The sequence below is a fragment of the Bos mutus genome, chromosome 2, assembly GCF_027580195.1.
Source record: "Bos mutus isolate GX-2022 chromosome 2, NWIPB_WYAK_1.1, whole genome shotgun sequence".
Lineage (NCBI taxonomy): Eukaryota > Metazoa > Chordata > Mammalia > Artiodactyla > Bovidae > Bos > Bos mutus.
In genome coordinates, this window is record NC_091618.1 from 17,546,432 (window position 1) to 17,562,688 (window position 16,257).

Genomic DNA, 16,257 nt, shown 5'->3' on the forward strand with positions numbered 1-16,257 from the left:
TTGAGGCTGAAACTCCAATACTTTGGCCACCTGATGCGAAGAACTGACTCATTTGAGAAGATCGAGATGCTGGGAAAGATTGAAGGTGGGAGGAGAAGGGGATGATAGAGGATGAGATGGTTGGATGGCATCACTGACTCAATGGACATGAGTTTGAGTAAACTCTGGGAGCTGGTGATGGACAGGGAAGCCTGACATGCTGCAGTCCATGGGGTGGCAAAGAGTTGGACACTACTGAGCAACTGAACTGAACTGAAGAGATTTAAGCCTGCCATTTACTCTTTTCAATATATTAGGGGCACTCAATGATAGCCACCAAAATCTAGTTTTTTAGTCACCATTTATTCTTTTGTAAATGCCAAAGAATTTCACCCACTGTATACCTTCTTGCCTTTATCTCATCCAGTTTCCTACAAGTGAATGTTTAGCAACTGCACAATTAGAGCACGACCATCAATACACTACCTAACAGGCTGTGATCCAGCTTCAGAGCCCATTCTTAGCCTGCTTGCTAGGACCATGATCTTAAGTTGAGTTCCCTAGAAACAGACTCTGCAATAAAGTCTCTTACGTAAGTAATTTATTTTGTATTTCTTTGCTAGAAAGGAATGAGGGAAGCAGGACAGTATTGGGTCAAAAGCTAAGGATGGATATTCAGACAGGCTCCAGCCTGATCCCATGGGATGCACAGAGCATCAAGGTTGGGTCGACTGGAGGCCAGCCCCCAGGCCAAGGACGTGTCGCCTCCAGGTGAAGTTGGCTCCACTTGGCTGAAGGCAGCGCTCTGGGGAGGGGTGGCATCAGCAGCCAACCCTTCATGCAGCTGGGGAATGAGACATTTGGCCAAAAGAGGAATTTCCAGGACACCAACAACATCCATTATTCCATTATTCATTTGTTTCCTGAAGAGCAAACACTTCCTTGAAATTCTTCTCAAATTCTGCCTCCAGTCTAAGCCCCATTTGGCCAAAATCACTGAACTGGAAAAAAATAATAAAATGATAAAAAAAATAATGATCTTTATTATCAATATCACTGGATACCCTGCAACTGAGGACGATCAAGGCTCTTTTATCTTTGACATCCTGAGTTATGTGAACCAGGTTATGCTAAAAAACTCATGCAGCCCAGAGTAACTTATGCTTTCTTAAGAGCGTGATTATTTCATATTAACAGGACAGGAGTGGAAAATTATGACCACACTTGGGAGCTCTTACTTATTTGGCTGGGTTATTGATTTCAGTGAGAATCAGAAAAGTAATCTGTGTTCTTTGTAATAGTGCAAATAGTACAGGGTGGCTGTGTTAGTTCAGTGAACTTCCTTTCCTGTTGCCATGGAGCCACTAACCCTGTGTGCTGAGTACTGAAACCCATGCGCCCAGAGCCTGTGCTCCACAACAACAGAAGCTACCACAATGAGAAGCCCCCATGCTGCAACTAGAGAGTAGCCCCTCACCTGCCTCAACTAGAGAAAGCGCTTACATAGCAACGAAGACCCAGTGCAGCCGAAAACAAATAAAATAAAATAAAATTTTAAGAAAGGAAGAGAAAATGAAATGGAAGCAGAGAGAGCCACTTGCCTTGAAAGATGCCCTGTGGTTCTGAAAGATGAGACGCATGTCCCACACAAACCCTTCCACGTGGGAGTAGCCCTGCTCATTCAGCCTCTTCTTGATCTTGTCCAGCCACATGGGCTCCTTGAGGTTTTTAGAAGCCTCTTTAATCTAGGGAAAAACAAAAGTCACTGGGAGCATTACTGGCAGAGTTCAACGTGTGCCTCTTGTGGATTCCCATCAAATCTGGTAGAAACACAAGGTAACGATAACAGGAGCTCACTCTCTTGCTCCTGTGGGAGTCCGGCCTCGACTATCACAGGTGCCGGTTTCCAGCTGGGGGGACATCATGGCACCTGCGATCACTGTTGGTCGTGATTACTTATGACCGGTGTGCATCTCTGTGTGCTCAGTTGTGTCTGAGTCTCTGTGGCCCCCTAGACTGGAGTCCACCAGGCTCCTCTGTCCTTGGGATTTTCCAGGCAAGAATACTGGATTGGATTGCCCTTTCCTACTCCAGGGGATCTCCTCGAACCCACATCTCCTCTGTGTCCTGCATTGGCAGGTGGGTTCTTTACCACTAGCACAACCTGGGGAGCCCTTGTTGTGGTTACTTACATAATAATAATAGGGAATCCTCGCAAAAAAGGTGCTCTCTGAATGGCAATAGACCTTCAAGAGGAGGAACTCACATTTCTGCAAAAGAAGGAAGCTGTCAACAAAAAGCAGCTTGGAGACATTGAGCCCCATACACATCCCCAGGCCAAACATGACTCATACCAGTCTCTGGAAGTTTCCCCAGATGGGGATGGCTCTTGGACACAGACGTGCAATGGCTGCAAACAAGTCCTGGTGTGACTTGAGTGTGACTGAGTCATGGCTCACCCTGTGGTTGCCTTCCCCCTACCCTGTGCTTGACTTTTCACACTTGGGAAGGCTTGGGTTCCCGTCTGACTTACCAGCTGCTCCTCTGACTGCATCAGCCTCGCCAGGACCTCAGATTCCCCGAGACCCTGCTGGTTTCCTGAAGACTCCTTCATCCTGCAGAAGGTGCAACTCCACGGGTCCCTGCGGGGCCGGGAATAAGTGAGCGAGGACAAGGTCGCCAGAAACACCTGCCACTCCCATGTCTGCCACCGTCCTCCTTTCAGGAACATTGGTGGACACAGCTCTGGGAGGAAGGGGGAGGAAGGAAGACCTCCAGAGTCTCCAAGACTACCATATGGGGTCTGAGTCAATGACCCCCACTACAGTGTGTGGAGCTGGTGTCAGAGTGAGTGGGGGGCTCTCCTTTCTGTGCCCACTTCTGGGAGCACAAGGAATCCTGTCCGCCTGGCCTGCATGTCAAAACTGGGCCTTACCCCTGGGGTCCTCCGGCTTCCCTCAGCCCATTAATAATGTGACAAAATGAGGGAACCAGCCCATGCTTCCTTTGTTTTCTGAATAAGCACAGAACAGCCAACTCATTGGAAAAGACCCTGATGCTGGGAAAGACTAAAGGCAGGAGGAGAAGGGGGCGACAGATGATGAGATGGTTGGATGGCATCACCGACTCAATGGACATGAGTTTGAACAAACTCTGGGAGATGGTGAGGGACAGGGAAGCCTGGGTCGCAAAGAGTCGGATACGACTGAGTGGCTGAACCTCAGCAACACTAAACAAGTGTGTTTCCACCCCTGTGGCCAGGAGTCAGGTTGGAAAACTTCTAGCAAAGGACAGGAGCTTGGTGGACAAAGGACCTGGCTACAAGCCTCAGTGTCCTAGAGGAGACCGAGTGGCAAAAAGCATCCACCTGCCACTGCCTGCATCTTGAAGCGGCTCTCTGCATCCTACCGCTGGACCCTGTACCCATGGGCCCACTCTTTCCCCATCCAGACATAGTAAGAACTAGGCAGGGAGAGTGGGCGTGGCCAGAGGGAAGGGCCCCAATCAGAAGGGAGGGGCAGCATCTCACGCACTTCTCAGTTTCCACCGGCGGGATGTGACAGTCCTCATGAAAAGACCTCGAACAAGTGTCACAGCAGAACAGCTTTCCTCCATCCCGGCAGGTCTCACACACATCTGAGTTTCTCAGCTAGAAGGTAAAGCAACATCTATATCCCCAGTGAGACCCCAGAAGGCCAGCACTCTGGGAGTCAAGAGCCCACTGCCTTTGTATGAACCTGAATGGATGCATGTGGTTCTCCCTGAGACATTAAAGAACAGCATGGTGTGGGCATTTCAGAAGAAGAAAGTGTGCTCTGCAATGAAATTGATGAGGAAGAGCCTATATGTCAGACCAAAAAAGTCTTCCCTGTAAAACCAGAGAATCTAACACTGAAAGACTAGCAGCAAAACAAGGTAATTTTATGGGAATTTATTACCTTGCAGATGAGAGATAAAATAAAGTCCAGAAATAAAGTGCTACATGTGTTTGCCTATACCACAATAATTAAATTGACTTCTGGGAGGGTGATATATTGAGAACTTAATACGGTGGATTAAACTTCTTAGTTTAATTATTACAAGATTATTTTAACAATTATTTTGAGTCTTGTTCTGGGCTTTTGCATGAAGCTACTTGTGTAGGGTGAATTGGGATTCTGGCCATTTCTTTTGTTTTAGAAATGGCCATACATGAGGAAGTGCTAGCCCCAAGGACCATCTTGCCTAAAGCTCCCATTCAGTGTTCTGGGGCATCCTCAAAGACATCCCCAACTGGGGACTGAAACTGCCCTGGCATGGAGCCACGGGACCATGTTTCTTCCCTTCAGTGTAAACACTCACAGATTTCCATCATCATTCCCCAGAAAGTAATGACCCCTCTCCCCAGAGGAACAAGGAATAACAGATATAACCAATGTCTAAGAACCTCGTGCATGCTCAGTTGCTCAGTCATATCCAACTCTTTGTGACCCCATGGACTGTCCACAGAGTTTGCAGGAAAGAAGATTGGACTAGATTGCCATTTTCTTTTCCAGGGGATCTTCCCGACCCAGGAATCGGACATGCATCTACTGCGGGATTCTTTACTACTTTACTACAGATGGATTCTTTACTACTGAGTCACCAGAGAAGTCCCTAAGAACCTCACATTTGTGTATTTTTTAGTAGATTTATCTACCTCTTTGTTTCTAGTCCAGTTCCACATTAGAACCTTCAGGGCAGTGTATATAAAATATTAATGTCCTGGTCCCAATACCAGAAGTCTGAATCAGTTTGTCCAGGTGGGGCAGAGCTATTGGTATTCTTCTTTAATTCATAGAATGGGTAATTTTGTGTATCCGAATCATCTGGGGACTTTTAAACAATCCTGATGTCCAAGTCTTAGCCTAGACTGATAAACAGAATTTCCTGTAAGTTGGAATCCCAACAATACTATTTTCCAAAGGTCTCCAGTTCAGTTCAGTCACTCAGTCATGTCCAACTCTTTGCGACCCCATGAATTGCAGCACGCCAGGCCTCCCTGTCCATCACCAACTCCCGGAGTTCACTCAGACTCATGTCCATTGAGTCAGCGATGCCATCCAGCCATCTCATCCTCTGTCGTCCCCTTCTCCTCCTGCCCCCAATCCCTCCCAGCATCAGAGTCTTTTCCAATGAGTCAACTCTTCACATGAGGTGGCCAAAGTGCTGGAGTTTCAGCTTTAGCATCATTCCCTCCAAAGTAATCCCAGGGCTGATCTCCTTCAGAATGGACTGGTTGGATCTCCTTGCAGTCCAAGGGACTCTCAAGAGTCTTCTCCAACACCACAGTTCAAAAGCATCAATTCTTCGGTCTTAGTTGCAGCCCAAGTTGAGTATTAGTCAGAGGAAAGTCTGTTATTAAGGTATGGGGTTTAGGTCAATGCTGAACTGTCCTGTAACATCAGTCCCAGAGACATCACTTTGCTGAAAAAGGTCCGTCTTATAAAAACTATGGTTTTTCCAGTTGACATGTATGGATGTGAGAGTTGGACTGTAAAGAAGGCTGAGCACTGAAGAACTGATGCTTTTGAACTCTGGTGTTGGAGAATACTCTTGAGAGTCCCTTGGACTGCAAGGAGATCAAACCAGTCAATCCTAAAGGAAATCAACCTTGAATATTCGTCAGAAGGACTGATGCTGAAGCTGAAGCTCCAATACTTTGACCACCTGATGTGAAGAAGTGACTCACTGGAAAAGACCCCGATGCTGGGAAAGATTGAGGGCAGGAGGAGAAGGGGACCACAGATGAGATGATTTGATGGCATCACCAACTCAATGGACATGAGTTTAAGCAAGCTCTGGAAGTTGGTGATGGACAGGGAAGCCTGGTACGCTGCAGTCCATGGTGTCGCAAAGAGCTGGACACAACTGAGTGACTGAATAGCAACACTCAGTCCCAGGAAAACTGAGTAGCAGCAGTGAGGGTACTCTTGCCGAAACAATTGCTTCCTCTTCCCTGTGGACTCTTGGCCATGGGCTGTGAGACCTGACCCTCTGTACCAATGTCCATCCCAAACAAGCCACACAAACACTGGACTCCAGCACTGTTTAGATGACTGAAGAATCCTTCAGTTGGCCAAGGGTCAGAAAGAGTGTGAATAAGATCTAAATCTTGTTGGGGGCATTATTTTGGAGGTAAAGTATATGTAAAGCTATTTGACTATCCCTCCTCTATTGGATGCCATGCATCAGCATTACTGCATACTTTCCCACCTGAGTGCTGCCCCCTGGAGTTGTGCAAAGGTGACTCTGCTGCAAATGTCCATCTTGTTGCAGTGAAAGGAATCAAAAGGGCTTTCCATGTGGCTCAGTGATAAAGAATCCGCCTGCCAGTACAAGAGATGCAGGTTCCATCCCTGGGTTGGGAAGATCCCCTGGAGGAGGGCATGTCAACCCACTCCAGTATTCCTGCCTGGAGAATTCCATGGACAGAGGAACCTGGCAGTCCACAGTCTATAGCGTTGCACAGAGTTGGACATGACTGAGTGACTGAGCACACACGCACACACAAAGCAGCCAATCACATGGTACCAGTTTGAGTTAAAATGCCCTGTGATTTGCTAGATGGTGACCAGCTAAGCACCATGATGGTTCCCTCAAGACTGGATGCAGGGCTTCCATAAAGAACCCGCTAGCCCCAAGTGCATTTCTCTGAAGGATCCATGCTGCTGCTAAGTCGCTTCAGTCGTGTCCGACTTTGTGCAGCTCCATAGATGGAAGCCCACCAGGTTCCCCTGTCCCTGGGATTCTCCAGGCAAGAACACTGAAGTGGGTTGCCATTTCCTTCTCCAATGCATGAAAGAGAAAAGTGAAAGGGAAGTCGCTTAGTTGTGTCCGACTTGTAGCGACCCCATGGACTGCAGCTTACCAGGCTCCTCCATCCATGGGATTTTCCAGGCAGGATCCATGACAGTGTTTAAACCTTAACCTGCCAGCTTCACCTGGCCTGTTCCTTCTGGTTGATGCTTAAAACCATCATGCTCTTCCTGTACCTTGGAATAGAAGTTTGGGATTTTTCTTTCCTTCTCTATTGCCTTCTTTAAAATGCTGCTCTCCCTCTAATTTCCTCCTTACCCCCCATCTGCAGGGCAGCTGTGCCCATTACTACTTCAAGCCCAGGCTCTACAGACCCCAGTGGTCTCAAGCTCTGTCTCCTATTTGCACTTTCAAGGGGAAAAGAGGAAATGGGAAAGTTTCTACTGCACAAATGGAAAGGATGCTTTCAGGTTAAGACACCCAATGCCAGAATCATGTACCTCAGGTGGGCGATGTATTTGCTGTGCTGTGCCCTGCTCATCACACACGGCGACACACTCCACCTGAGTGTGAGCGTGCTTCAGGGAAATGCGGTGATGACTCAGAGAAGGTGCCGAGGGAAAGGCCTGCCTTAGTCTGGCTCACAGGTGGGAGTTAGTACTTACACAAAGGTTATCTAAGGTGTTGTCAGGAGACTTTGGTCCTCTTTTCTGCAGAAAAGAAAGATTAAATGACAATACTGAATGTGATGTATGCATCTGTCACTTATTTAAACACCAGTCACTGGAGGGATTCAAGCCATTGTTCACCCATTACTTTACACCTGTTTTTGTGGATACATGTATCTAAAGGAGATCAGTCCTGGGTGTTCATTGGAAGGACTGATGCTGAAGCTGAAACTCCAGTACTTTGGCCACCTCACATGAAGAATTGACTCATTGGAAAAGACCCTGATCCTGAGGGATTGGGGGCAAGAGGAGAAGGGGACGACAGAGGATGAGATGGCTGGATGGCATCACTGACTCAATGGACATGAGTTTGGGTAAACTCCGGGAGTTGGTGATGGACAGGGAGGCCTGGCATGCTACGATTCATGGGGTCGCAAAGAGTCAAACACGACTGAGGGACTGAACTGAACTGAACTGTATCTACCTGGAAAATAAAAAAGTACCAAAGGACAACTGTTCAGCCCAATGCAAGTTCTATTCCCTGGCTCTTAGATGCAAGGTGGAGCCATATGGGGACTTTAGCCCTGGTTCCCACAGATGGAGTTGGTGGAGCTCTGTTGGTTTTCTTACTTCAAGAGGCCCTTGGGCATTTTTCTCTGCATTATAAAATGCCATCCCACCAAAAGGAGCTGCAGTGAGAGTATCAGGCTGAAGATTCATCATCAACAACTCAGGTGACCACGGGGCCCAGAGTCCTGGAGTTCATGCAAACGTCTCAGAGGAGAATGCCACGGCCTGTCACAGGTCTCCTGGGGCACAGCCTCAATGATAAAATGTACCCAAACTTCCCAGGGCTATAGCTTTTCTTCCAGAAGGTCACCCGTCTCTCCCCTCCCTTCAAATCCCAAGAAGTCAGCTAGCTGACTCTTCAAAGGTAACTGACTACCACCCACTAGCTTTACATTGCTTTCCAATATTCAATAGAATGACCTGGCCTCCATCCCTCTTGGGCAGGGGTTCCCAACCTCTGGGATCTAATGCCTGATGCTCTGAGATAGAGCTGAGGTAATAATAATAGAAATAAAGTGCACAATAAATGTAATGCACTTAAATCCTCTGGAAACCATCCCTCCTCCCCAGTTCATGGAAAAATTGCCTTCCATGAAACCAGTAGCCTCGTACCAAAAAGGTTGGGGACCACTGCTCTAGGACACAGGCAGCCTCAGCTTTGGTCTCCAGCCCAGGGCAGAGTGGTCACGGACAAGTGTAATCCAGCGTCAATGACCTGAGAGGTGGCTATGTCACTGCCCATCTTTCTATTGCCCATTCTAAACTTACTGCTTCCCAAGTGGCTCAGTGGTAAAGAATATCCCTGCCAAGCAGGAGACATGGGTTCAATCCCTGGGTCAAGAAGATCCACTGGAGGAGGAAATGGCAACCCATTTCAGTCTTCTTGCCTAGGAAATCTCATGGACAGAAGAGCCTGGTGGGCCACAGTGCATGGGGTCACAAGAGTGGGACACAACTTAGCAACTAAACAACAATAATCCCATTAGTTATTCTTCCATGTTAGGCAATGAAGTTGAAACAATCCTTGAGGTCAAGGATATTGTTTTAATCTTCTAAAGGCCATTGGGCATTTAGTAAGCATTCAATAATTGCATGTTGGATAAGTGAATAAATGAGTATCATTTCACTTAAGAAATCCCGTGGAGGGGGAAATGGCAACCCACTCCAGTATTTGTGCCTAGAGAATCCCATGGATAGACGAGCCTGGTGAGCTACAGTCCACGGGGTTGCAAAAAGTCAGACACGACTGAGCAATTAATACTTTTTTTTCCACTTAGGAAGAGATTACTTGCTATCTCTTAAGCAAATTTTTTTTTTCTTAAGCAAATATTACCCAACATTAAAAAGATTGTTCTAGAGGAATGTTGTTGTACAGTTGCTAAATCATGTCCAACTCTTCATGATCCCATGGATTGTGGCACGCCAGGCACTTCTGTCCTCCACTATCTCCTGCAATTATTTTACAACACTGCAATTGTCATCAAAAGGTGTTAGTGACCTTTGTCAGGAGCCAGGAAGCCATCATGTAGTGCTGAGAGTGACACTGAAGATTCCCAAAGCCAAGGAAAAAAGAGGTTCTGAGAAACACAGAAGACCCATGGGAGTAGTAATGAGTCCTGAGGTTTGCCACTTGGGGAACATCTGCTGTTGCGCAGAGGGAGATGCAAAATGAAGAGGTAACTGCAGGTTGCTGCCAAAAAGTGCTGTACCCATGACTAAGGGTAGAATCTATTGTTAAGAAGATGCCAGCTTACTCGGGTAAACTGAGTAACTCTTGGCACTTGGGGAATGATACAGATGCTGGTCTTCAAGATACTCACTAAGTAGGGCAAATAATAGTTCCCTGTAGGAAATCCAGCAGGTGAAATGTCCCAAGGACTTAGAGTTTCAACTGTCCAGAACCTCAGATAACGTCAGGTCGTGGATCTCACATTCCCAGTGGAAGATGAAGTCCCATGGGCCAACTACGTGTGACCTGTCTTAGAAGTTCTGTGAATGTCTTGATTGGCCATTTCTTTTTTTCAATTATTTTGTCTGCACCATGCAGCATGTGGGATCTTAGTTTCCCAACCAGGGACTGAACTCATGCGCCCTGCACTGCAAGGGTGCACCTAATCACTGCACTGCCAGGGAAGTCCCTTGAATGGCCATTTCTATGTGTACATAAGAACAGAACTTCTCACCTCCATCTTGTTTTCAAGTTCTCATTCATAGCCAAACTTGGAAAAGCCATCTCCGTGTCCTGAATCTACACTGCACCTTACATATTTGTTGTCTCCATAGAGGAAGGAATCACTTTCACAGACAGAAGGGAGGTCTGCACAGCAAAAGAGTGGCATCAAAGTAACCAGTTTTCTTGGCCAGCCCTTCCTATACAATCCACTGATCTCCCAAGAGCTTCCCACCCTACAGCACCATCTTCATCAAGGGCAAATAATGGCCCCCTGAAAAAGAGTATGTCTGTGTGTAGACTATTAAGGGGTGGAAGGGGATACAAATGATCAGAAAAGAAATACGTTTCTTGTTGCCTATCTTACAAAATGGTATATGGACCAAGATAGACAATCTTAGACTGGGATTTTCTGAATGACTGTGAACATACTTTGATTCCATTAGATTTCATTAAAGTTAGGAAATAGTAATACTGATTTTAAAAATCTGGGTTTGATTTGAAGACGACCTTATCACCCTCTTACAATACACTTCTGCATGTTCCAGAATCATGCTTGCCTTTACAATTTTGACAACATCTGCATCTGTAGCTAAAGCACATCCATGAGGCCTATTTTGATGGCTCCTTATCACTTCTATTTCAAATGGTTTGCCATCAAGAAGACCTTGCCATCCAGAACAACATAATGTTCAAAGGAGCAACACTGAAGGCATATGCCAAAAGTTTTTTAAAGGTGGGAGCAGGGTGTTACACAGTTTAGAAACCACAAAATAACACACTGTGCATGCAAAATCGATTATGTGATGGGAATTTCTAGAAAATTATGTAATAATCACCTTTTTTCTCTTGCCATATTTCCTTGGAGGATTATGGAGAAATCTTCTCTGAAAGATAAAAAGATCCAAGTATATGGTTGGCCTATGAGTCTGGCACTCCCAGCCTCTTCCCAAATATTTCTACCTGGATGCCCCGCTGTCGGCCCAAAGCCATGGTATCTAAATGAGAAACCATCTCCCTCTCTTCACTTGTATTTCTCCTAAATTCAATCAGTGGCACTTTAAAAATCATCTTTAGAACATTCTTCCCTTCTTGTGCTTTTCCCCTTAAGTTTTAAGAGGTTTTCCTTTATAATCTCTTTGACACCTCTCTCCTGCTCTCCATTCCTACCAGTCACTCAAGCTTGAGTCCATATACCAAGGCTTGTCAATCAATATACACTTATCCCATGCCTACTGGGTGTCAGATATTCTCAACAATCTTGGACACACAAAGATGGACACAGAAAAAACAATGCGCGAAAGGATAAGAGTAAAACTATAAGAAGATCTTAGTAATGGGCTGAGAAAGCTCAGGGAAGAAGTGGTCAGGGCCAAGTGGGTCAGGGAATATTCAGGGAAGAAGAGCATTTGAGTTGAACACTGCGTGTTGGGTGTAGGTTTCTTGAGCTGAAAAGATGCTGGAGTCATTTCAGTGTCCCTTGGCCATATAAGACACTATTCTAAACATGTCATTTCATATCTCAGAAGACTTCATTGATTCTGCATTGTCTATGAGTTTAAACACTTTAGCCTGGCATTAAATTCATCTACAAACAATTGCAATTAAATTGATGGATTATGCCTTATTATATACAGTATGTCTATCTCAACCCACTAGGCATGGTTCTGGTTTTCACATCATTCCTTCTCAGGAATACCTTTTTCCTACCTGTTTGATTGTAAACTGTCTTCTTCTTCCAGTGCATAAAGTTGACTACATTCACCTGAGTCAGAACGATCCTTCCCTCCTCCAAACTCCTATTCCATCCTGACAAACGCAGTGGAATTTCCTGCCTCTTTCACAGCAATGATGTGCTATGTTGTACTGAGGTTAGGAATGTGGAACACTCTCCCCAGGTGAGAGGATAAACTCAGAGGCATCTGAGCTTTCGTGATAACTCAACAAATATTTTGTGAGCAAATAGTGACCTTATTCTTGGGGAACAACAAGGAAAGTCACATCTGTCCTGGCCCCCAGAATACCTCCATCAGCCATAGCAGGGGCCTCCCTCCACAGCGAACACTTATCTTCCAATTCTTTGATCTTCCGTGGCCGCCTCTGATTTCAAATTCCCTGGGGGTGAACCAGTCTCCGTTCTCACTCTGTATACACTTCACCCAGGATCCTGTAAGACCAGGGTAAATTCATCTCCAGCCTTCCTTGTTTTCAGAAGGCGGACTCCCACAACACTGGATCCTGGACACACCCAGTTTAGGCTCAAGATCTAAAACAGAAGAGTCTGGCCTCCCCTTTCAGGCTTCAGAATCCCCACATCTAGCCTCCAAATCCCCTCACAGGAGATTCACTGCCTTGTGGCAACATTTCTTTAACGGATGTGCAACAACAACAACAAAAATGATAATTACCATCAAAATCAAGCTTTTAAAAGTATTTCAAAATCACCTAAAAAGGAAAAGCAAGTGACTTTGAAGTGAGAGAGCATTTCAATTTGCCAGGGAGAGGACCTTGAGCCCATGGGAGCAGAAACTCCAGTTGAGACTAAGATCTCCGATGGGTACCTTGTGGCTCAGAATGGCACCATAGCAGCATCTGTGCCCTTTATCACACTTTCTACCCAGTTCAATGGCATTGTTGAGCAGAGATTTCCCATCCCTAAAATCATGGATAGCTGGTATTAAAAGTAACTGTGAAATGCTATACAATGGAAAATTTAGGTTATGTTATAAAAGATAATCATATGTTAGCATCATTAGTCATTACAGAAAAGCACAGCTAAACCATGAGATACCATTTCACATCCACTAAGACGGCTGTCTTAGAAAAAAGAGACAATAACAAGTATTGGCACGGAAACAGAGAGATTGGAACTCTCATACACTGCTGGTGGGAAGATAAAGTATTACAGCCACTGTAGAAAACATTTTGATGTTTCCTCAGTAGGGTTAAACATGGAATTATCACAGGAACCAGCAATTTCACTCCTAGGTATATACTGGAAAGAATTAAAGACTGTTCACACAAAAACTAAAACATGAATGTTCAAAATAGCATTATTCGTAATAGTAAAAGAGTGGAAACAATCCAAATTGATGAATGCTGCTGCTGCTAAGTCGCTTCAGTCGTGTCCGACTCTGTGCGACCCAGTAGACGGCAGCCCACCAGGCTCCTGCGTCCATGGGATTCTCCAGGCAAGAGTACTGGAGTGGGTTGCCATTGCCTTCTCCAATTGATGAATAGCTAAACAAAATATGGTATATCTATACCATGGAATATTATATTATGTGGCAATAAGAAAGAATGAAGTACTAATAATGCCATTACATGGATGAACCTTGAAATTGTCATCATAAGAGAGAGAGCCAGTCACAAAATGGCACATATTACCTGATTCCATTTTACGGGAAATACTGAGAATAGGCCAATTTATGGAGCAGAAAATAGATTAGCCAGTTCAGGGTTGGGTGGTGGGGTGAGTATGAGACTGGGCATTGATTACTAAGAGACATGGAGTTTCCTTTAGTGGGAAAGTATTCTAACAAAAATATTCTATAATTCGATTGTGGTGATAGTTACACCATCTTGTGACTATACAAACAAAATTCAACATTGAATTGTACACCCTGAGTGGTGAATTGTATCTCGGTTAAGTTGTTTACTAATACTTTATATCAATTATGTAAATTAATTCCTGACAGCTATACCATGAAGTAGGTTTTAACGATTTCTTTTTTATTTTTTTTTTCGATTTCTTTTTTAGATGAAGAATTTCAGGCTCAGAAAGGTCCCATTCTCTACTCAGATGAATCAGTTCCTCTTGGCACAGGAGAGGCTGGGACTCACGTTATCTGATTCTGAATTCTTTGCTGGTCCTCATTATATCAAGCACCTGCCCTGGTGATAGTCATCCCGAGGGAGAAAGGACATGAAGGTAGGGACTGAGAGCCTCGTCCCTTGTGGACATGTCCACGTGGGAATGAGCACCTAATGTGTGTGATTTCTTAAAGTATGAAAATATTAACCTAGGTATCCCTTCCTCCTTCTCAAGCGAAATGGTGGCCCCCATTCCTTCAACTATGTGTAATTCACATAGGTAATCCCATGACTTCTCAAGATTCCCTCAGATAGGCATTGCATAGTAGACCTTAAAACTCACCGTGTTTCAATTTCTTCTTGTGTAACTTTCCCTTCACCTTACCACAGGTCACAGGAATTATCTGAGAGTGAAAATCCACACGTTCATATGTGTACTTTCTTTTCCCTGAAAGAGAAGATTCCTTCATGGTCTCATTTTCAGTTGCACCTGTACCACTTCTCCCATGTTGAGTTTGTTCTTATAAAGGTATGAAGGGATGTAGAAAGCTTTATACCACAAATCTCCAGAGTCAAGGGCTTCCCTGGTAGCTCAGTTGGTAAAAAATCCACCTGCAATGCAGGAGACATGGGTTTGATCCCTGGGTCAGAAAGAGCCCCTGGAGAAGAAAACGGCTACTCACTCCAGTATTCTTGCCTGGGAAATCCCATGGATAGGGAAGCCTGGCAGGCCACAGTCCACGGGGTCTCAAGAGTCAGACATAACTTAGTGACTAAACCACTACCACTAGAGTCAAAGCCTTTCTTCCAAGTGACATTTTCGATACATGACTACAGAATATCCACCTCTAACTCATCCCTCAAGTTTCACACAAAACTGAATGTGTTAGTAAAAAAATCAGGCTTCAATAAAACTGTTAGCTCCCAATCCAGTCAGCCTCACTGATTCTCATACAACAATGAAGCATATAGCTGCCTCATGTTCTGAAGGGAGCCATGGGACGTCCCTGGCAGTTTAACTGTTAAGACTCTATGCATGGGACACAGGTCCCATTCCCAGTCCTGGAACCAATATCCCTCATGCCTCAAGGCCAAAAGGAAAAAAAAAAAAGTTCTTTCTTTCGTCATTGAAGGGAATCCTCCAACTATTTCACCACAGTTACGTAGCTGGAGCAAAATGAGAGCCTACTTGCATCTCTCTATGTCAGGTCTGGCTGAGTGAGCAGAGAGGGCAATGATGCGGGAACCTAGTGGAGGAGACGTCTGCCTTCTCTTTGTGTTCTCTGCTTTGTTTCACGCTTCTTTCTCATATCAGCACTCTCCTTAACTAAAAGAGGAGTTCAGGAAGCTCTAGAATAATCTGCAAGTTACATGGGGAGAGGGCTGCTGGAGACTGAGTCCACAGAAGTGGGGGTGAAAGGTCTTTGAATAAACTAGCTCAAGGAGGCTGTGTAACTGATCCTGACCCTGCAAGTCGATGTTTTAGAGCCATGGCGGGAGGAGGGGGAGCTGTCCATGGTCCAGTTTTGAGATAGTAGACTAGAAGACCTGGGATGGGCTGTGAAAGATGGCTGGCCTCATTCACCCTCTTAGTTTACAGATGAAGAAACTGAAGGGAAAGCAGTCAAGTGACAGGCCCAAGCCCACACAATCAGAAGAGGATGACAGACTTCTGACCACCACTCCAGGCTATCCATGGTGTGCAACCTCTGACTTTCTGTGTAGCAAGAGAAGGGCCGGTTAAATAATGTGTGGGTTGTGTATGTGCCCTTTATGTGCAAACAGACTATTTCCGGCTTAAAAGTGATCAGTTCAGTGGGGAGAACATCACTGTGATAGCCCTTGGACCCACGGGGTCTGGTTTAGATCTGTCACCAAGTTTCTTGTTTGTGAAATTATCTTTCTCATCCAGGCACATTTTGAACCAAATCGAAACTTTTCCTGTTAGTAAAGCTGCATAAAGCAATTAGGGAAATGGATTTATCAATAAAAACACAGTGCAAAACAGGAAATTAGCTGCCTAATTATTGAGACAATATTTCCTTTTTCTTCCTTACCTCTTGACTTAGCTCTTCTCTGTGGGATTCTGTCATTATGAGTAAAGCGGGGTCTGCCTCTCCTTTTCCCTGAGGAAATAGAAAAACAGAATCATACAGAATCAACACGCAGCTGCATTGCATCTATTAGTACTTTTCAGAATTTCCACTGAAATGTAATTTCCCAGAAGCCTATCTAATGCACAAAGAAAAATATATTCTTCCTAATCTTTAAGCTACCAAG

General features: G+C 45.1%; 1 protein-coding gene across 13 annotated transcripts in view; it reads right to left on the minus strand.

Annotated features, from left to right (window-relative positions):
• Positions 1–565: 565 nt before the first annotated feature.
• The window catches only part of LOC102269683 (nuclear body protein SP140), an 81,228-nt gene continuing 65,536 nt past the window's right edge, over positions 566–16,257 (minus strand). For 10 of the 13 annotated variants that reach the window (XM_070385489.1, XM_070385472.1, XM_070385480.1 and 7 more), the window contains 10 exons: positions 16,035–16,103; positions 14,321–14,425; positions 12,189–12,331; positions 11,004–11,051; positions 7,422–7,466; positions 3,513–3,628; positions 2,513–2,621; positions 2,172–2,249; positions 1,581–1,724; positions 566–980 (listed from right to left, as the gene is read on the minus strand). In XM_070385489.1, coding sequence (XP_070241590.1) covers positions 888–980; positions 1,581–1,724; positions 2,172–2,249; positions 2,513–2,621; positions 3,513–3,628; positions 7,422–7,466; positions 11,004–11,051; positions 12,189–12,331; positions 14,321–14,425; positions 16,035–16,103 — 950 coding nt within the window. In that variant the 3' untranslated portion in view covers positions 566–887. The remainder of the gene's footprint in view (positions 981–1,580; positions 1,725–2,171; positions 2,250–2,512; positions 2,622–3,512; positions 3,629–7,421; positions 7,467–11,003; positions 11,052–12,188; positions 12,332–14,320; positions 14,426–16,034; positions 16,104–16,257) is intronic. The other 3 variants (XM_070385440.1, XM_070385429.1, XM_070385450.1) reach the window with 3 other exon arrangements.